This window comes from Polistes canadensis, unplaced genomic scaffold (genome assembly GCF_001313835.1).
Source record: "Polistes canadensis isolate GaletaPanama2010 unplaced genomic scaffold, ASM131383v1 scaffold_168, whole genome shotgun sequence".
Classification (NCBI taxonomy): Eukaryota; Metazoa; Arthropoda; class Insecta; order Hymenoptera; family Vespidae; genus Polistes; species Polistes canadensis.
In genome coordinates, this window is record NW_014569715.1 from 165,657 (window position 1) to 188,663 (window position 23,007).

General features: G+C 33.5%; 1 protein-coding gene across 3 annotated transcripts in view; it reads left to right on the plus strand.

Annotated features, from left to right (window-relative positions):
- The first annotated feature begins 2,637 nt into the window (after window positions 1-2,637).
- The window catches only part of LOC106789191 (GATA-binding factor C-like), a 73,295-nt gene continuing 52,925 nt past the window's right edge, over window positions 2,638-23,007 (plus strand). For all 3 annotated transcript variants that reach the window (XM_014753191.1, XM_014753193.1, XM_014753192.1), the window contains exons 1-3: window positions 2,638-2,906; window positions 16,116-17,492; window positions 21,618-21,763. In XM_014753191.1, the coding sequence (XP_014608677.1) occupies window positions 2,714-2,906; window positions 16,116-17,492; window positions 21,618-21,763 (1,716 nt within the window). In that variant the 5' untranslated portion in view covers window positions 2,638-2,713. The remainder of the gene's footprint in view (window positions 2,907-16,115; window positions 17,493-21,617; window positions 21,764-23,007) is intronic.

Here is a 23,007-nt window from a genome sequence, read left to right on the forward strand (position 1 = left end):
ATATATATATATATTTGTTAAATTTATCTTTTAATTACTATATGTTAAGAGATAGATCTACGTATGTAAAAAATTATTTTTAGTAGTTTTATAAAATCTATATATGTGTTAAACTTATCTTTTAATTACTATATGTTAAAATAGAGATGTACGTATATAAGAAATTAATATTTTTATTTTATTTTTTAATATTTTTCAGTTACGTGTGAAATATATTCTTTCTATTTTTTTTTTCTTAATATTTAAATTAATCCTGATAAATTGCAATTATTTCGATATGTCTATTGTTTCGCGAATAAGATTGGCATAAGTTTAAAGAATCGTTGAAATAATTGGTTCGATATTTCGAAGGGGGTGGTGGGAGTGGGTTGTGAACGTTTCGAAACGGCACACAATCTTTTTTCTCTTTTTCTCTCTCTTACTTTTTCCCTGGTTTGATTACGTCATCGATGACCTTGATCAGCCACGAGCTTATTGATAAATCGTTTTGTGCCACTTTATCGTCGAGTACCTCAGTGTGTTCTAACTAAAGCACTGATCAGGTGGTAATTAAAGAAAGATCTTCCATTTTGTTTTTTTTTTGTTTGTTTTCTAATCAAAATCTCTCACTCTCGTTGTTCCTACACTTTCAAGATTTTCTATCTAATTCCTTTTGGTGGTAAGTTTCTTATTACAATTTGTTTAATCGTTGTATAGAAAATTTTGTTGAAAAATTGTTCTTTTTATCAAACTCGTTGTTGCGTAATTTCTTTTTTTTTTTTTTTCTTTTCTTTTCTTTTATCGAAACAAGTTTCAAGTGTAAAATAAATGATCTTCTATTATTTAAATCATTTTCATTTAAAATCAAATAAATAAGATCAAAGTTAAATATGACATATATTCGATATATGATCATTTTATTAAAACTAAAATAAAAAGAATGAAGAAAGAATATAGAATTAACGATATATAATAATAATAATAATGTATAAATAATGTTTAGAATGAAATTGTGCGTAATGATGGTGGCTGATTGACGTTTCTTATTTACAATGTAATCGAGTAGGTTTATCTATGGTTTGCCATAAGACAACGACGACGAGAACGAAGCGTTGGAGGTCCCATAAAGACTATGACAAATTATTTCTACTAGGTTATAAACGGGAATATAAATCTTATTTGTTCGCGTCTCTCTAAACGACTATCGATATTCTCACGTATCGAGTTACATGTAATTTACGAGATACGCGTTTTCCTTCTCTTTCTGTTCGTTTAAGAAGAAGAAGAAAAATGCAAACAGAAAAAACCACTTACACGATACTTCCAACTATCATCTAACTATACTATAATAATTTAAACTCATTGTGTGTGTATGTGTGTGCAGAAGAAATAACAAAAAATATATATAAAAATAAGAAAACAAGTTTGTGAGAAAAGGAGGGGGTAATGCAAGAAATAAGAATTTTTATTTTCATTTATTATTCGTTCGTTCAATTAGAACTAATGCGCGAACCCTTGAGACAAGGATAAAAAAATTAAAAAAAAAAATAATAAAAAGAGTTTTTCAAACGATCGATCGATTTTATGTTACATATTGATTGATAATTATTCTAATCGAATTAAGGTATTCATTCGTTTTATTTCTCTTTCGTTTGAAGTATAATTATTATTATAATATTGATGTGTGTCAATGGATTTAAGATATGAAAAAAAAGAAAAAATAATATCTGTAGTATTATAAAAAAAAAAAGTTTCTATTTTTATATTCACGAAAAAGAATTATTATTCGCAAAGATATATTCATAATATCCAAAAATAATTTATCATTTTGATTAATATTCTAACAATATTTATCATAATATAAGAAAGTAAGACAAAGAATTAGAAAAATGAAATAAAATTGTGTATAATCGATAAAATAGAATCAACAATATGATTTATGAATCATCGGAATATTCTAATAAAAATTTTTGTTTGTTTCAGCGTGCGCCGAGGCAGAGATAAATCATCGATTAGAAAAATAATAACCCTCCTCCTCCTCCTCCTCGAGAGAGATAAAACTATAAGCAAACTCTTTTTCTATTCCGATTGGTCAAATCAATGAATTTATATCTATGAACACAGGAAGGAAGGAAGGAAGGAAGGAAAAGAAAGGAAAGGAAAAGAAAAGAAAGGAAAGGAAGGATTAATATAATCTCAAATATAGAACAAAATTGAGAGAAAAAAAATAGAAGAAAAGAGAAGAAAAGAAATGACGATGAAGTAGTGTTATTGTCATTTAGAATTATCCTAATCCAAATTTTCTTCTTTTCCTTTAGTTATTATCTAAATATATATTTATTTTTTTGTTTACTTTTTATTTAGATATACGTCCTAAATCTCTCTCTCTCTCTCTCTCTCTCTCTCACTCACTCACTCTCTCTCTCTCTCTCTCCCATTTGCAAATATCTTCGTAAATATTTCCTTCCTATTGGATAATTTTCCATCGTCGTTCGGACAAACGAATAAGTGTGTGAAATATTTTGGAAAGAAATAATTTGAGGGTTTAATTAAATTAGGAGGTGGTGTTTGGTGGTGGTGATGGTAGTGATGGTGATGTTGGCATTTTAATGAAAAGGAAAAGTTTAGAAGATTGAAAAAGAAGAAGAAGAAGAAGAAGAAGAAAATAATAAAGAAAAGAAATAAATTAATAAGAGAGAATAAGTATTATTACAATAAAAAATAAACTTTTTTCATGATGGATATGAGCAGCGAGTCTAGTGCAGCAAGATGGTACGAACCACCCCGAACGTCCCTGGAGCCGCCCTCGGCGGCAGCCGCTGGGGTGGCCGGAGTCGTTGGCAATCCCACCGACTACAGGGGTTACTACCCCCATGCCGGACCAACCCCCCACCACCCTGCCGCCGCGGCGGCGCACTACGCCCACAGTGAGTACGACCATCTTCTACTCTTTTTTTATTTTAGTTTTAGTTTTTTTTTTTATTCTTTTTTTGTTACTCCTTATATATATATATATTTATTCTCAAAGGATTTTTTTGGTCGTCGAGATTAGGAATTTTTATAAAAGTTATTTTTTTTTTTAAATGTCACAGGCCTTTTTATTTGTTTGTTTATTTATTTATAATCATAGAAATTGGCTATAATTTTGATATTAAGTATTTTTTTTTTAATATGTAAAATATATCATTGTTTTAGATTAATATGTATTTTATCTTTTTATTTTATTTTCAGTTATGTAGATATATAATAATTTCAAGATATATTTTTTTAGATACAAATGTTCAATATATATATTTCAGTTAAATAATATTTATGTAATATTTATTTGATATATCGTTAGTCGATAAATTTAATCAAAATTATCGTTCAAATTGAAACGATATTTTGTATTAGATATCTCATATAGTATATAATACTTTATTTTATTTTAAAAAAAGATACATAAAAACGAGTGTCATGTAATAGTTCAAACCTATTGAACACAATTATTGTAATATATTTCTTGGAGAACTACATTCTTGGATAACTCGTGATGTATTATTCATATAATGTCATAATTATACATTGTGTATCCAGGTGGATATTGCTGATAGTTCACTGGGAATTGACAACGTTATTCATAGTGATTTCTTTTCTCGTCTGTTTAGATAGCTCGCGTGTGTTAAACAAGAGATATATCTCTATTATAGTTGAGTGTTTTGATTTCTCTGTGGTTAGTAAGAAAAGAAGAAGAAGAAGAAAAAAAAAAGAAATCTTTTGATTAGGTGTCTAAGTAATAAGTTTACACATACAACACAACACCTATTTGTTGCGTTGTTGGGAAAATTGCGATAGCTATTAAAAAACGTTTTCCTTTTTATTTTCACTCGGAATAATTTTGTATTTAAAAATATAATCAAAGAAATAGAAGAAGAAGAAGAAGAAATAGAAATAATATTCTTTCTGTTTTTCTTTTTTTTTTTTTTTTTAAAGAGAGTTGAATTACACGAAAGTCAACGACGTGTTAAATATATTACACGAGTATAAATAATTCTCCTGACCGTATAAACTTTTTAATAATAATAATAACACAGTATTTTTAATGTGTATTATGAAAATGAATTTTCATATCTAACAATTAGTATTATTATATTTAATTGAGCTAATATTTACAATCTTTTTTTTTTTTTCCATAATATATCGAGATTTTGTATTTAAAAAAACCACTCGTATCTTGTTGGTAGTAAAATGATAGAAAATAAAATTATTAAAAATTGTTTAATTACTAATTACGGTCGTAACGACGATCCGACAGCGTAAAAAACAAATAAAAAAAAGAAAATATAATAAAACGAAGAGTGTCGTGTCGAAAAAAAAAAAAATTATGAAGGAATAGAACGAGTTTGATATGAACGAGAACACCACCTAGCTTTTAATCGAGGTGGTGTATACTCTAGTTGGTGGTGGTTGGTTGTTTCAACCCCTAAGGGGTTGGGAATAGAAAAAAGTCTCGGTTCAACGACCAGCTGCAACGAAACGATGCCGCCTCCATCCCCTTCTCGTACTCGCTAATTAAGATATTAATGTTTCATCTAGGACAAGAGATAAAAAGAGAGACAAAGAATGAGATAGATAGAAAGAGAGAGAGAGAGAAAGATAGATAGATAGATAGATAGATAGAGAGAAAGACTTCTCAGCTTTTAGTTCATTTGTTAATTACACGTTATCAAAACACCTGGAATATTTACTCTTATCATCTGTTTTTGCATTTTTCTTTTTTCTTTTTTAATTTTTAATTCTTTTTTTTTACTTTACTACTTCGAATAAATTCGACAACAAAAAAATTGTTCTCCACTTTAATATTCATTCAAAATGTGTATCGAATGAATGAATCATAGCGTTTAAAAATTAGATTAAAATATATTCACGTCTTATATATATATATATATAAATTATATATAAAATAATTGTGTATATATATATATATATTTAATTAAATTGTAATACAATTAATTTCAAATAAAAATACATCATCGATGATTCCTCTTCGAGTATGATAGTAAAGTAGTAACGTGTATATGTAACTTTTTATATATTAAATATATAAATATCATAATCCCAATTTAATTAAATTATAAATATATATTATATTATTAAACTTCAAATAATACAATATATATATATATAAAAATTCGGGTTCCACAAAAGGGGTTAAAATAATTCAAATAAAGTTTCAGTCAAATATTTTTTTGTTTTGTTTTTGTTTTCGAAGCACGATATAGAAGATGACGAAGAATAAGCGGAATTTGTCGAACAAAAAGAGATAGATAAAAGTAACGAAAAAGCAAAAGTGGTGGAAGAGTAGAGAGGAGTGGTGAAGAGGAGGAGGTGGGGTTTGTTAGGTGGGGTGAGACGGAGGATAAAGGGGGTAGGGGAAACTTGATCCAGCCGGTTAGATCGTCGAGGGCCTGGAACGCGATATCCCTGATTCGTGCCGACGTGCATGGATCATACTCGGGCCTCTGTTACCTCGCCTTGCCCAAAAAACGACCGTCCTAATCGGAATCAAATCTTCTTCTTCTTCTTCTTTCTTTCTTTCTTTCCTTCTTAACTCTTTTTATGTTTACTGGAGAAGAAGAAGAAGAAGGAAAAGAAGAAGTAGTAGTAGTAGATGATTTCCATGATTCCAAGCTTGCTTGCTTGCTTGCTTGCTTGCTTGCTTGCTTGCTTGCACTTGCTTCAAAACACCCAGACACACGAGGTACAGATAATCTTATGTTAATCCTTTTTCTTTTCTTTCTTTTTTCTATTTTTTTTCGCGGAGAGTCTAATTTCCAAGAAATCAGACGTTAGTTTCTTTTTTATCATCGCGCTTCAATCTCCATCTCCATCTCTCCATCTCTAGATCACCGTTTCCGTTTCGTTGAGAATTTATTTATCGTTGTAATATTTTAAACAAAAGTTTTTTTTTACAATCATATAATACCGTTATTACATTATTATTACGTTAGAATATGATTATATTGTACAAATATTTAATATCTTGATTACAAATAGAAGGTGGGGAGGCGTTTACAAAACAAAAACATTCATCTAGGTTGAATTAGACGAATGAAAGAAACAAAATGAAGTAGGAAAATAATAAGAAATAAGAAATAAAATAAAATATTAGATAAAGAATAGGGAGTAGTCTGTGGTAATAGTAATAGTAATAGTAGTAGTAGTAAAAGTTAAAAATACTAAACAAACAAGGTAGATGGACGCATGCAACGGGATGCATAATGCACGCACGGTGGTTGCAGCAGACAGGAAGGAAGCGCAGCCAACCGCGAAGCCCACGGGCTGCCTCTCGGAGAGGTGCATACGTAATTGCAGGCCACGCGGGAGGCGCTGCTTTTATACCACATCTCACACACTAACACACACAGACAGATACTCTTTTACTCTCTTAACTTTAGCCCCTCCTTTCGTCGTTGCATCCTCCTCGTCCGATTCAAAGAAGAAGAAGAAGAAGTAGAGGGTCCGGGAGGGTTTGATTCTTCTTCTTCTTCATACTCCTCATTCTTGTCCTCATCCTCATCCTCATCCTCATCCTCATCGTGTCTCGTTGTCCATAGTTTCTTTCTGTGTTGTTGGTGCTGCTGCTGTTGGTGCTGCTGCTGCTGGTATTGGTACTGGTGTTGGTTCTGGTTCTGGTGTTGGTTGGTGGTGGTAGTGCAGCTTGGTTGGTGGTGGGTACTGCAAAATGTGTGCAACCGGCCGTCCGAACGGCGCCATCTTGCGCAAATGCACACGCCAACCGAAGGCGGAGCCTCTTTCCATTCTCTCTCTCTCTCTCTCTCTCTCTTTCTCTCTCTCTTACTCTCTTTCCTTCTGTAGGGAAGTTTTGTGCTCACTGGCAGATGTGCAGCCAGCTCGCGATGCAATTTCACTGCGATCAATCTCGGTCGTCCTTCTCCTTGCAAACCGCGTTCCTTCCTTCCTTCCTTTCTTCCTTCTTTACTTCCTTGGTTACTTCTTTTCTTTATATATATATTTTTTTTGGGTTCTTTTTTATCTTCTTCTCCCCTTCCATTGGCTTGGCTACTTACTTCTTCATTTTTTAAATTCGTCCTTTTTCGTTTTCTTCTTCCGTGTCACGGGAGCCACACAGTAGGTCCTTCTTCTTCTTCTTCTTTTTATTCTTTTTATTCTTTTTTTTTATTCTGTCTTTCAGTATGAAATTTTTGTTCGCACACCCATCCTCTGTCTCTTCTTACTCTTATCCGAATATATAATATTCGTTCAGGGAATTTGTTTCTTTTTATTTTTTTGTTTGTTTAGAAGTGTTTCGAATTCTTACAAGTAGAATAAAAACGCGTTATTTTATATTTATAAATAGAAGAAAATATTTTAATTTAATTTGTTTTATGATTAAATTATCATCATTATTATTCTTAAACAAAATTCGCCTATTTTTTTATTTTCTACTCGATTAAACAACACTGGGAACGGGTGGGGCGGGTTTATAAGGAAAAAGAAGAAGAAGAAAAGGAAAAAAAAAGAGGAGAAAAGAAAACACAGGAGAGTTAGTTAAATAATCTCGGCCCACGAGTTTGTTCGTTATCTCGTTTCAAAGTTGGCTATTCCCTTTTTTTTTTTTAAAAAAAGATTTTCATTTCTCGCACGAAGTACTTAGCTTATCGCGAAAAGAGTATTATAACGATAATAGGATTACGACAACCAGAAGAAAGAAAGAAAGAAAGAAAGAAAGAAGAAAAAAAAAGGTATAAGAAAATAGTAGAAGAGGAGAAAATTATTTTGCTAATTGAAGTTTTTTGATAGAGTAGTAGAACCAGAGAAATAAGAGAAATAGTAGAAGCCGAGTGTTGAAGGGAATGGTAAAATAAAGAAGAGGATGAAGAGAGAGGTGTCGAAAAGCAAATGGTCAGGAAAACGAGACACCCATACTCATATAATACACAAACAATCAGCACACATTCATATATATACACAGAGAGTTATATTTATACATATACATTTATAGGACTAATAGGAAAAAGCAGAAATTTCGCGTGGTCCTTTCAGTAAGCGGATGACTTTCGGCTTTGAATCCTCTCTCTCTCTCTCTCTCTCTCTCTCTCTCTCTCTCTCACACACTTATACTCGACCCTTTGAACTATTCGTTCTCTCAACGCCTCGAACAAAAGGACTCGTCGACGGTTCTCTTTCTGCGCTTTAACGCTCGAACACGCTTACTCGCAGCTCGAGGCAACTAATTATTTGGAGTGTACTGGTTGCTTTGATGTCGGATGCTGACCAAATGGAGATATACACTTTACTTGCTGACCCGGCTACTTTGGTATCATTCATTCGACTAACACGTTCCCTCTATCTCTATCTCTTTCTTTCTTTTATTTCTTTTCTTTTCTTTCTTTCTCTAGTAGTAGTTTTCAACATGTGCTTTTAAATGGCACCGAGTAACACATTCGAGTATATTCGTTTGTCCTTTTCTTTATATAAGTAAACAGTATAACACCCCTCTCTCTCTCTTTCTACTTTTGCCTCTTTGTCAAGAGTGCAAGTGAATTATTTTACTATACTATACCTTCCCCACCCCACCCCCCTCCTCCTTCTACTTCTTCTATAATACTACTATTCGCATATCTTTCCTTTCATTATTATAATAGCAGGAATAATAATCTTAATGGGGTTTTCATTTAATTATATTTGTTTTATTTCTTTTAAATTTCCAATTATAAAAATAAATAGTATGATATACAGATGTGTGTGTGTGTATATATATACGATGCATTATTTTATAGAGAAAAAAATAGAAAGACAATTTCTTTTTTTTTTTTTGTTTAGAACGAGAATCTCTTTAAAATAATTCATTCTAAAAAAAAAAGTATATACTAAATTTATATATGATAATTAATATTCATATTAGAGTGTTGTTCATTTGTTAAAGAGATTGGATTAATAATAATTATTATAATAATAAGTCCCGATAATAATAATATAACAAAATATATATAATTATATTATAATTTGTCTTGCGATATGATTAAATTGTTTAATCTAAAAAAAAAAAAAAAAAGAATAATGCATATATAAATTTACTTTAAATTTGTTGCAAAGAAACTCTACCGCCTCCTCCCCCTTAAATTATAAAAGAAAAAAAGGTAGGTAGACACACACACATATACACACACAGCCGTTTAAAAATAAGTACGCAAGTCGAATGTAATTAAAAAGAACGAAGTGAAATCTCTCTGCGTTTAATTATCATGCCGATTCGAAATCATGGTTGTGTATACCATATAGACGCTTCTCGCAACGCGATATTGCAACGAAATAAAAAGAAAGAAAAGAAAAAACAGAGCAAGATAGATAGAGAGAGTGGGAAAGATTCACGTAGTTGCAAAGCTTCTTTGTAATCATCATCATAGTCGTCATAGTTTCATGTTGCGTTGTGTTTTGTTAGTAGTTGGATTTGCAAAACCTTTGACGCCACGATGACAGCGTTTTCTTGTCGACGTCATAAATTCATCCTTTCTTATATATATTTTTTTGTTTTTTTTTTTTTAAGCAATATGCACCAGAATTGTACGCGTGCATTTTACTTATTGCAAATGAAAGAAAGAAAGAAAAGCAGACAGACAGACAGACAGACAAATAGACGAACAGACAAGACTACGAAAGAGATAGAAAATATAAGATTAATAAATGAGAAAGAGAGAGAGAGAAAAAATTCACCATGGGGCGTGGTTAGCACAAAAAAAAAAAGGATGAGAACGAAAAAGTTAGTGGAACACATCGAAATGCACATTGGACATTCACCGTATTCCCTCCTTTATTTATTATATTTTGATTTTTATTTTATTATTATCATTATTATTATTATATTTGTGCGTGCAATATGTAGTAGTAGTAGTAGTTATCAATCGTACGATCGTAAAACGATTTTATATTCGACGGGATATTGTAAAAGAGTATAGTAACCCAACGCGCGTTATGCATGAGCCAATGAAAACGGTAAAATCGTTCTCCCATTAAATTTCGAGCAACGAATACATCGAATACGAGGGGTGGTGGAAGGGGTGTGGAGGGTTGGTCGTTATTGTGCTATCCTAAAGCTGCATAAAAATAAAAAAAAAAACCAATTGCTGCGATACAAAAAGAGAGGAAAAAACAAAAGGGGGGTGGGAGGTGGGAGGTGGTAAAAATCCGGGTATAAGTGATGCCACGTTCATTCGACGCCATCTTGATTTCCATCGGTATACTATACTGCTGCTACATAGTTAGCTAGCTAGCTAGCTAGCTTGCTAGTTTGTGCTATACGTACGCTTATTCACTCGCTTGCACGCCCGCGCGCATATATACACACTTTCCATAGCGGGCCGATTATATCCGATGGGATTTTTCATGAATATTCATGCCCGGACTACTATACTCGCGACGGCCGTTTCCGTGACGCGTTATAACCGCCTAGTTATTATCCAGAAATCGCTGGATCGAATCATTCGCCATCACTGTTGGGTGGTTGGTTATTGTTGTATTGTTGTTGTTGTTGCTGGAGGTGGTGGTATGGTGGTGGTGGTTGCTGTTGTTGCTGGACATCGTTTATATACGCGTTCGTTCAAAACGATAATATTTGATTCTTGTCGATATTTAATTAGTATAAGAATAAGGGATGATTATGTTATGGGATGGGTTCAAAGGAATTGGGTAAATTAAAGAAAAAGGAATATTTTTGAATGAAATAATCTGTGTTCCAAGTATTATGTGTGTTGAAATATATTATTGAAATTAATACAAATATTATAATATATCATATAGGATGTGTAATAATATGGAAATATGCTTAAATATGTAGATGTAGGTATGACAACATATTTAATTGGAACGATTTGAATGAAAGTAAGTTAATTTAACACGATGTATGTTAATATATTAAAATTTAAAATCTAGATTATAGGTACCCAACACCCGTTCGATATTATATTTTGATAAATAACTAGATGTATTAAACATGAAAAAAAAAAGGAAAATAAGGTATTCTATTAACTCGTTGCCAGTGAAATACTTTTAAAAAGAGAGTGATTGAAATTTGTATAGAAAAAGAAAAAAGAAAAAAAAAAACAGAAAAAATAAATATATGGTGATCGTTGAAAGAAGTTGCCCGTGATAGAAGAAAAGTAAGCGGTGCCATATTCGATTGACGACAACGACAACGACACAACGACAACACGACCTGTTTCCATTATAATGTTGCTGAGAATCAACACCAAAGGAAATATTTCTTCGGAGTTGTTGGTGTTACCTAAACGAGACTAGTAGTAGTTGTTCTCTCTGTCTTTCTTTTAGATACTTTTATCTTTTCATCCTTTTTTATTTCTTTTTTTTTTTTCTCATACCAAGTAATACCGTATACCAAGTAAAACCATTTCATTTATCTCTTTCTCTTTCATTCGCATAACTTAAAAAAGTAGTAGAAGATACACACACATACATACACATACACAGATACACACACATGCACGTTTACTGAAGAAGGAAACTTACGCGTTACGTCAACTTCTTTCTTTTCTTATTTCGTTATTTTATTTTTGTTTAAATTTTTCTATTTCTCTTTTACGCGTAGATTTATCATGACACGTTTGTTCATAATCAAACTGATATCGATATCATTGTTAATTATTTTTCTTACCATAGAACAGATCTAGAGAACGAAGATAATTAATCGATCTTCTTTTATTCATTTCAATTATTATTACAATAGAAATGTTTTTTAAATATTTTCTAACAAAATAATTTAGTCTCGAACGAGAGAACACACTCGTGTGTTCTCTCACACTAAACAAAATATATATCCGAATATTTCAACAACAAAATCTATGCAATGAAATTTAGATTAAAAAATACACTTTACAAAACATTTCAAATCTAATATATTATCTCAAAACGAAATATAATTGATTAATATCTAATATTAATTGTTTCAAACGCAATATATTCTAACGACAAGAATTTTTTTGGTACAAATCTGTACGAATTCACGGGGTTTGGTGGAGATATATTTTAAATCGTCGACTCGACGGGAAAATATCGTTTAGATAACACGAGCCAAGAGTTATATCTGTGGTGAAAAGAAAAAAAACGAAAAGAAAAGAAAAGAAAAGAAAGGAAGGAAGGGTAGGATGGTCAAAAAAGTTTCGTGAAATGCCGTAAAAAGGTTCCTCTTGTGGCACGAAGAAGAGTAAGAGAAGAAGGGTGAAGAAAGGAGGGAGATAGGGTGGGGTCGAGGGAGGTAGGGAGGTAGGTAGGTAGGGAGAAGGGCGGAGCGGATATAGAACGATAAATATCGCCTCGGTATGGAAGTTTTTTATTGCGTTGAGAGTGCGAACTGGCTGGCCTCCCCTTCTATGTGTGTCTGGTCATTTTTCGCACCACCTCTAACCATACTTCTTTTTCTTTCTGTCACTGTCTCTTTCAAACCTCCCCCCACACCCCCATCCTATACTCTACTCTCCCCCTCTTCTCTTCTTTTCGCACTCTTAACCGTCTACTCGGTTCTTTTTTTTTCTTTTTCTGTTTTTTTTTTCGCTTAAAAGGAAGGAAAAAAAGGGGCAATGAACTCTCATCCTCATCGTAAATCGTTGACCCACTGTGTTTCTGAGCTTCTTCTTCTTCTTCTTCTTCTTCTTCCAACCGTTCGGACACCATCACCATGCACACATCGGTTGATCACAATGGTCTCTCACAGTTTCCATAATATAATCAAACGAATTTCAATTATATTCTCCTATATATACGAGTTTCGCAAGTTACCCAAGAATTATAGAATACAACACAACGATCGTGGGTCGCGATTAAATTTTCATGAATTAAAGAAAGAATGAGTGAGAGAAAGACGTTTAAATAAATTGTAGAAAGGTAGTAATTAATTTGTACTAGGAGGGAAGGAAACAAATGTTGTTGTTGTAGTACTACAGTGATTTTATTTAATTAGGATCGTTAGATATCCATACAATTGTGTGTAAGATAAATCAATCAAATCGATGATTATTGTTGCTAGAAATTTTGGTTTAGTATATTTTGTTGTTGGGATTAGGTGTATATGATATTATTTTCTTAGAATTAATTAATTAATTAATTAAACGCGTGTTGGCTTATGAATTAGCATGTTTTTATAGCAATACGTTAGTTGTTCAATGAGCTAATGTAATGAGAAAAAAAAAAGATAAAATTAAGAGAACAGTTTTTAGCAGCTGTTATTTCCTACTGCTGCTGTCGTTGCTGTTGTTATATTGGTGCACAAGTTGCAGAAAGTTGCAAGTTACGGTGTTGCGATGAATATTTATATATCTTTATATTTTCCTATAATACCCTGTTTACTTTTTTTATTTTTCTTCTTCTTTTTCTTTTTTTTATTCTCGTTAACCAAGCTATAATGTAACAGTAGATCCAATTACAAGCTGCACATCGCGCTGGGTCTCCGATTAATTGCACGACGACGTTGCAGCTGCCATTCCGTTTTCTTTCCTCGTTTGGTGGTGATGGTGGTTGGTGATGGTGGTGGTTGGTGATGGTGCTGGTGGTGTTCCTGTTACTTACTTGGTATCTTTAAAATTCTGTTGCATCGCAACAGTGCATTTGTAATTTTTTTGTCCGTTCATATAAAATTCAGTAAGCCAACGATGATTACCACCTCCTAATAGTTTAAACCATTCGATTAACAAACTATAATACAAAAAAAAAATCATCTTTGTTTTCGAGAGAACAATTATTTCATCCTAATTATGTGAATACAACGAGTCGAATGATCGATTTATAAAATTTGTGATTATAATTCGTTCGTATAACACGTATACTACAATTGATTAAAGTTTTCAGAAAATAAATTCTAACTTTATCGTATTGTCGAGAAACTTAACATCAATATTTACAGTATAGAGGAAAAGGGAGAAAAAAGAGAAGAAAAAGTTAATAAATAAATTCTATTTATATAAATTAATGAATAAATTAATATAATATATAATATCAATATAAGATTCCTAGTATCTTTTCTCATTTTTCAAATGAAAGTTTGGGGTGAAAATTGTAGCAGGCATTATATGGAGACACGATAAATCGGTAAGGGAATAGTAGATGGTAGCAGAATCATGGTGGAGGGCTTAAAGCTTAAATTAATGCCCATAATTCAATGGGAATCGAGGCCATCGAAGAGAGAGAGAGAGAAAGATAGAAGCAGCAGCAGCAACAGCAGTAGCAGTAGTAATAGTTGTAGTAGTAATAGTAGTAGTAGTAGTAGTTGAGAACGGAGCTTGGCAAAACAGTCTCGCGTTATCAGCGTATGCCGTGAAGGTGGCGGAGCAGTACCGGCAAGTTCCATTCGATATATCGATCGTATGCTGCTTCGTCGACCAACTTCATCCACCGTAAGCACGTAGGGAAAATGTATTTACGTATGTGTGAGTACTAACGTGTATATATATATGTATATGTACACGCAAAGCTTTCGTGCGAGCATCCTGACTTGTACCTTTCGAATTTCCTCCCTTAGCGATGAATTCGAACGAGCACCACACGTGAAAGAAGGTGGAGAAGTAGGAGGGGGGAGGGGGAGGGTGTTAATGACTTTTCTATCAGATATGGGAATCTTTCGTGACGAGTACATAACATAACTGGATTTTCTTTTTCCTTTTTACTTCTTTTTCTTGTTTTTTTTTTTTTATTTCGTACCTTTTCCTCTTCCACTTACCCCTCTTACATTTTTAAATAGCGTGCTTGGTTGGTTGGTTGATTTTGTATGAAACACATGTTATTCCACGTCAACGTTGTACGTCGTAGGTTATTTCACGGCAGCCCATGAAAATATAAATGTATGTATGGTATATGTATATTCACGAAGAAAGAGAGAGAGGGAGAGAGTGTAATTGAGAATAGTTAACATCAGTAATTACGTCGTGAGACATTTATTAGAATGATTGAACATGGTAATATGGGGGAATAGGATATAAGTAAATACATAGAGATAAGATTTGAAATGTATTATATTGGATATAATGTAGTTATATTTCGTTAGATATATTAACGTTAAAGGAATAAAAGGGTAGAGATGTTAAACTTAGTTTATTTCTTACTTATTTTACTTAACTCTCTCTCTCTCTCTCTCTCTCTCTCTCTCTCTCTTTCTTTTAATGTAATATCGATAGATCACACCTGACGTTATAAGACAACAACGACAACAACTTACACCGAGAATTCGTGTTAGGTCGCGAAAGTATCTCTCACCGATCGCTAGTTTTATAAGATATATCAAACGTTTTACTCTTTTCTCCAAGATAATAAGATAAGATTAAACCAAAGAGAAGTTTGTTATAATGTATTTGATATTATACACAGATATACTTTTAGAACTAAGTATATATATTAGCTGATTAAATTTGTATATGTCTATGTAATAGAAAGAGATAAGAAATGCCATATTATCATAGTTTAATGGTATCCATTTAAGACGAATCATAGTCTATGTCTTTGTCGTTAGTTCATTGGTTTCCTCCTCTTGCTATCAAATGGTCACTAATGAAGAACTAATTACACGCGAGTAGCTAGCTAGCTAGCTAGCTTGCTTGCTTGCTTGCTTGCTGGGACTCTTTGAGTTTTATCGCATATAAGGCGAGTCTTGATGCTACTGAGGTATAACTTGGTCTTCCTATAAGGAGTAAAAATAAAAGAAAGACAGAGAGAAAGAGAGAGAGAGAGAGAGAGAGAAAGGAAGAGAAGCCCATAACACCACTAGCAACAGCAAGAGCGGGCCTTGCACTTAATTAAGACGTCTCTCGCAATTAGGTACTTTTACGATCGGCGTTAAACTCGATCATTCTGCGCACGCACGAATCAAGTATCTTTCTCTGTTACCATCAGCAGCGATTACCCACTACTACTACTACTACCATTATCATCACAACCACCATCATCACTACCGATCGTTACGACTTTCCATTTTCAGACAATTCAGTATATATATACACTGATCTTTTCTCTCTCTTTCTCTTTCTCTCTCTTTCGTAGTAGAATTAATCGTTTAATTATTCTTTATGATTCTCATTTGTTTACCGATATATACGTGTGATTTAACGTTGAAACGTTGTGAATTTGTTATGTTACAGCGAGAATGTCGAGCAGCGGGGTGACGAGCGGTCCAGTAAGTCAAGTTTGTCGGCCGCATTTTCACAGCACGGTATTACATCCGTGGTTATCCGGTAGCGGGGCGGATACATCTAAAACGCCATGGGGTTTTCCAACGACAACGGCATCAACCGGTGGTACAGTAAACGACGACAAACCACAGAGTCCATTGGGTTCATCTTTACCACCGACAACGGGTAGTTTATCGAGTCACGGTGCAGGCGCCGGTACACACCATTTGTTTTCTTTTCCTCCAACGCCGCCTAAGGATGCAACGCCGGATAGTATAACGGCTAGTACGACATCTAGTTCTAATAATAACAATGGGACGAACAACAACAACAACAGCGGTAGCGGTAGCAACAATAATAACAACGGTAGCGGGGCGAACTCTTTGGGAGGATTGGGTGGTGGCGGTAGCAGCGAGTATCAAGCAGCCGTGGCCCATGCAGCGGTTATGGGGGCGTTTATGCATCATCAGGATGCATTGGGAGCAGGCGGGGCGGGTAGTTGCGACGTTAAACCAACGGTTATGTTGGGTCATCATCATGGAGCACCATCGCCGCCTCATCAACAGCAGCACGGTGGGAACGCGGGCAACAACGGTGGTAGCAGTAACAACACGGCGGCCAGTTCGGGACAGGTGAAACAACGCGAAGGTAATAACCAATCGGGAAGCGGTCAACAACAAGCGAATGGCTCTCAACAGCAACAACAACAGCAACAGCAGCAACAGCAACAACAGCAGCAACAGGACGCGTATCAGAATAACAACGGGGCCAGTTCCCCCTGCGGAAGGGACAGCTATGCCGCCGCCGCTGCTGCGGCCGCTGCGGCTGCTGCGGTCGCCGCAGCCGCCGTCTCCAACAGTCACCACGTGGCAGCAGCAGCAGCATCGGCCTCGGCGGCACAATATGACCCGGCGACGAGTGCCTACAACATGTATCAACATTTGCAGTACCCCAACGCTGCCCACCACCATCACCATCATCATCATCATCATTTGAATGGTGGTGGGGGTGCTGGGGGAGGCGGCGGCTCCGGCGGCGGCACGGCAACGTCATCCTCCTCGTCGTCCTCCGCGTCGTCCCACAATCCGCATAACAACAACAATAACAACAACAACAACAGCAACAACAATGGGAACTCCGGGACGACGGTCGGCGCTCTTTTTGCCGCGGCGGCGCATCACGGCACCGGAAATGCCAATTCGGGTGTCCCCGGTGTCGTGAGCCCTGCCGATTCGAAGTTACTTTCGGCTCATACGAGTAACGCGCATCCCAACAATCCGGGCTCGCCCGGCGCGCATCAACACCATCAACAACAAAAGCCCAGGAACAAGTCGAGAACGTCCGCCGGTAAGCGGCACGCCTTATGCCCGCGCCCATTTTCTTTTTAGTTTTTATTTAATCATCCTTTCTTTCTTTTTTTTACTTCTTCTCTGGTTTCTTCTTTAACAATTTTCTTACTTTTCTTTTATATTATCTTTCCTTTTTCCGCTTTTTATTTTCTATATTTAATATTTGTGATTAGTTTTTGTTCATATGGTTTGTTTTAACTTGCTTTTATGGTTGCGGTTATTTTAACACTTATAATTACATTTTCATCATATTTCTTGTTTTGTTGTCCTACCCGATACGTAGACATATCATTTTCCTTCTATTATTATTTTGTTTCAGTTATTTTATTCTCTTTTTTTTTTTTTTATTAACGTCAAAAGTACCGATAATATATCGCCAGAAGAAGAGGGAGGGAGAGACGCAGTGATATACACACGTACACTCACACACCAGTTTTGTATTTTGTCCGTAATTCACCGATCTGTAATTTTTTTGTTTTTTTTTTTTTTGTTTTTGTTTGTTTTATCTTTTTGAGTGGCCTACACCATGCGAACAAGCGTTTTTATCGTCGATAGTGCACCACCCACGAATAATACCACTGATTTTTTGACGTGTCACACGTGTTACACACACACACACACATTAACATTACTCTCATCTATTATTTTAATATTTGCATAGAAAAAAGAAAAGAAAAAAGAAAAGAAAAGAAAGATAAGAGAGAGAGAACAAAAACACAGAGGAATAAAAAAAAACCCCTCGTGAGCAAAGCGCACAGTTAGATTTGGTTTTTTTTTTTTTTTTAATATTCTATTTTTTCGATGTGGTGTGGCTATCGCTAATTAAATTATATAATATACATACATATTTTTTTGTTTTTTTTTTTTCTTCTTCTATATATATAATAATAATATATTAATATATATATTTTTTTCTTTTTTCCGTCACATATTCTAAATTGTTTTTTGTCACAGCAAATCTCCCCCTCTCGCAAAAGAGAGCCCCTCGTTGTCGTCGTCGTGGTCTTCGTCTTCGTCGTCGTCGTCGTCGTCGTATCCACGTGAACTCTCAAACGGCAAACCTTTCCGTATATTTTTTTTTTCTCGGTTATAATCTATTTTCCATATTTATACGATAAAAAAAGGGGAGAAAAAAAAACAATATTAACACGCACACGACCACAATCGTCATAATGAACGATGATGACGTGAACCGGCAAATCGAAAAACAAAAAATAAATCAAATTTGCAAACAAACATTTGACGCTTACGTAATTTAATATTGCATTATATCGAACAATAATAATAATAACAACAAATAAATAGTTGATTCGTCGAAGACTGACATACTCGTACACAACCACACCACCCACCCCCATTTCAAGGGAAAAACATAAAAAAATAAAATAAAAGGAAATAAAAATGTGTTGGTGAAATGGTTAAGAATAGAAAGAGATAGATAAATGTAGAGAAAGAGAGAATGACAATAAAAGGAGAAAGAAGAACAACCAGGGTGGGGTGGAGTGATGTGGTGTGGGGGGGTGTGAGAGGAGTGTAATGAGAATGAGACGGCTGAAAAATGCCGGATACGCTGATTGCGGTAATAGCCGGTCTCTACCAACGACGGCGTGGTAAAAATCCTAATTCCAGGAACAATGGTTCGACTTCGCGCCGTTGGAAGCCCGCTAATTAAATCGACTTACGACACATGCACACACACACACACGATTCTCGAGTTTGCTATTCTCTATCGCAAAGACTTCGAAAGTACGTCCTATTCTTTAACTCTTCTACGTAGTCTTTGCTAAGAAAAGAAGAAGACAAAAAATATAGAAATTGTAATGGAAGAAGAAGATAGATACAGATTGGATATGTGTGCGTGTGTGTATATATATATATATATACCAACTCGATCTTGGAAAAACTTGAAATCAAGTAAAGGGAAAGATGAAACGAAACACTACTCTAATAAACGTCAGTGGTGAATTAATTGGAAAGATCGCGATGCTTGATTTTTATCTAATCTTTCTTGACACGCGACCAATGAACACCAGATTTACCAATTTTAATATTTCTCTTTATATTTCTTTTTCTCTTTTTGTCCAAATTATTATGAGATAATTACGGGGAGGTTGTATTATTTTGAAATTTACAAGAAAAACGATTCGGTATTTATTTAAGTGCTAATAAGAATAATAATATATTTGTGTGTTTCTAAATTTTGATTAGATTTTTTTTTTATTATTTTTTTTTTCATTATTGGTATATTGTCATCGGACAAATAATATCATTTTAGATATTTATATTTATAATTTTTAATTATATCTTAATTTGTATAAAAGAAAAAAAAGCACGTATAGTTCGTTGTTGAGAAGAAAAAAAAAGTATTATCGTTCAATTAGATTTATATATAAATTGTTGTTATAACGAAACAAATGAGTAGGAGTAGGAGTAGGAGTAGAAGGGTGGAGTAAGTAAAGTGGGTGAGTGGATGGGTGGGTGGGATTGGTGGTTTTGGTACCGCAAGAGAGAAATTGGTAATTCGTTGATGAGAAAGAAAAGGAGAGGGATATAATCGTAGCTCGTTATCACCCTCGAATCTGTTCCCGACAGTAAAACCGAGGAATCGAATTAACCGAGCTATGGGTGCATCATATAAGGCTTGGCTATGCCTCGCGGTCCTTCCAATTAGTTTCCGAATCGAACTTATCCAGTCCGCAGGGCAATTAGGGACGCGTTAAAGCCGGTTATGACGTTAGTTCTTAAAATTAAATCGAACAGAAAGATTAAAAAACGAAACAAACCAAAAAAGAAGATAAAAGAAAAGAAATGAAATGAAATGAAATGAACAAGAAGACAAATAAGAAAGAAAAATACGATGAAAAAGATGATGATGAAGATTTTTATATTTGGTGTTGTGTGATCATTCTCAGATGAAATCATGAAATTGATGATTGGTAACATAATCGAGCAAACATCTTCTCTACCAGGCTTCTTATTGGATTAATGCACAATACAACATTCAAGATTTACCATAATCGAGATTAGCTGAAATTCGAAGGAGTCACCGACCGTTCGTTCGTCTTTTTATACACACTATTCAAATACTCCACTTCATTGTCCTAATTTCCTTTATAGAACTAAAAAAAAAAAAGAAAGAACATTTATTCTAAACGTATCATAAGAGGGACGGGGAGGAAAACACGCTGTTGCACGACCCTAACTATATACATATATATATTTTGTTCCTTTCTCTCTAATTTCTAATTCTCTATCTATCTAGTTCATCTAATTTTCTCTATAATCTTCGATTAAACGAAAATAAATATATATTTATATCGATCTCTTTCGATATAAATTTATAATAGTAATAATAATAATAATTTTTAGTATTAATAATAATAGTAGGAATAATTTTCAAATTATCCGAGCTTGAAAGGAAAAAAATAAGAGAAAAAAAAAAAGAAAAAATATAACAAGACTTTGCTTTTGCTCTGATAAATCGCTTAATGTGAAATATGTGTTTTTTTTTTGTTTGTTTGTTGCAAATTACTGCATGAACCATCAGTTTTTTTTTTTTTATTCTTTTCCTTTGACCTAACATAAATTCTTTTCACGTCTAAAATGAATAAATAAATAAATTATTAAAAAGAACAGAGGAAAAAAAAAATTTAGAGAAAATGTGTATATATATTTATATATTTTTTTGTTATATAATAAATTAATATTAAAGAATTTATGTGCAAGAGTCAATGTGTAACGCTTATTCGATCAATAATTATCGTTCGATCGAATTTCAAATGGTTTTGTTTTTGAATCGATCGATGATTTATGATCACCTTTTTTCTGTCTCTATATATGTGTTTATATATATATATATATATATATATATATCTATATATCTATCTATATACATATATATATATATATTTATATGTGTGTAATTTAGTCTGTAATATACTTTATCGATTTATCGTAAGAACATTTTTTAATTGATGAACTACAAGGATATGTATAAAAAAAAACACGAAATACTAATTCGATTTTTGTTTTTTTTGTTCTCTCTCTTTTTTGTCCCCCGGGACGAAATCGAACGTCGTGTGCGTGTTCGCGTTGTATGCGTTCACACATACACGTAATATAGAGGGTCGTGAGTGCGTTAATTGCGGTGCAACTTCGACACCTTTGTGGAGACGAGACGGTACTGGACATTACCTCTGCAATGCTTGTGGTCTTTACTACAAAATGAACGGACAGAATCGACCACTAATCAAACCTAAACGCCGCCTTGTAAGTACCTAAGCTAATTTATATTCTAATATCGATAATTTTCAATTAGTTCATTTTTTTTCAGTAATCAATTATTATTAATCTTAAGATGATATAATTATTAAACGAAACTATAGACCACAAGTTATAATATATTATTAAAGAAATATTATTATCCAATTTTTTTCCACAAAATTTGCGATTAAATAAAATTTTATTCAAAGAAAATATCTAATTAAAAAAAAAAAACTAACGCGACGCTTCGTTTGGATTCCCTTGAATATTAATAATATTCATTTTTAATCTAAAATTTTTTCTAAAATGAAACACACACACACACACACATAATATATGATTTGAAATAAAACGTAAATATTAAAATTTGATAGCTATAATAATATAATAGTAATAATAATTAATAAAACAAAATATTATATTATTATATTTAAAGAATAAAATATATATATCGAAGAAATATTTCTAATCATAACTTCGTCTAATATTATCGATATATATTATATTAGAATATAATAATAAATTAATACATATTATTATAATATATTATTATTTTAATCAAGGTATACAATATATTATTAACATTTTGAAAATCGTGGCAAGAACGTCTGTACAATAAGATTTATTAAAAAAGGGTTCATTCAAATTCTTATTACATTCTACGAATGTGTAATAGAACAAAAGCATATTACAATACTATCATACATAGACGTTCCTTATATATATACAAATACTAGTTCGCACTTTAACTGATCACCGATGCGTTTCATAAGCACGACAAGACCATTCTACACCCGTCGAACGTACCACCATATTCGTAAACCGGAGTCCTTGAAAAACCTTTCCTTCGTGCACTCCGCACTCGGGACATACTTAATTAACGTTAACGTTGGACAACAAACTTGAGTTTCTCTCCTTCTACTAGTCTCCCTTGTCCCCCTTTACTTCTTCCCACCCCCTTTTTGCTCTTTCTCACTCACTTCGCATCCCCCCACCCCCCTTCCTTCCTTCCTTCTTCTTTTCCACCTCCTTCACCTCTTTTTCTCTTTCTCTGTTTAGTCGTATGCCGATGATGTAGTCATCAGAATGCAAGATAAGACAAGGCCAAGTTAATTTCCTGTACACAACGATTATAATAACGTCTCGTCCTTTTTTCTTTCTTTTTTTGTAATTTTTTTTTTTTTTTATATATATATACATACGTGTTTCTATCTTCGTTTTTTTTTTGCGAACGATTTTTATAAGTATAT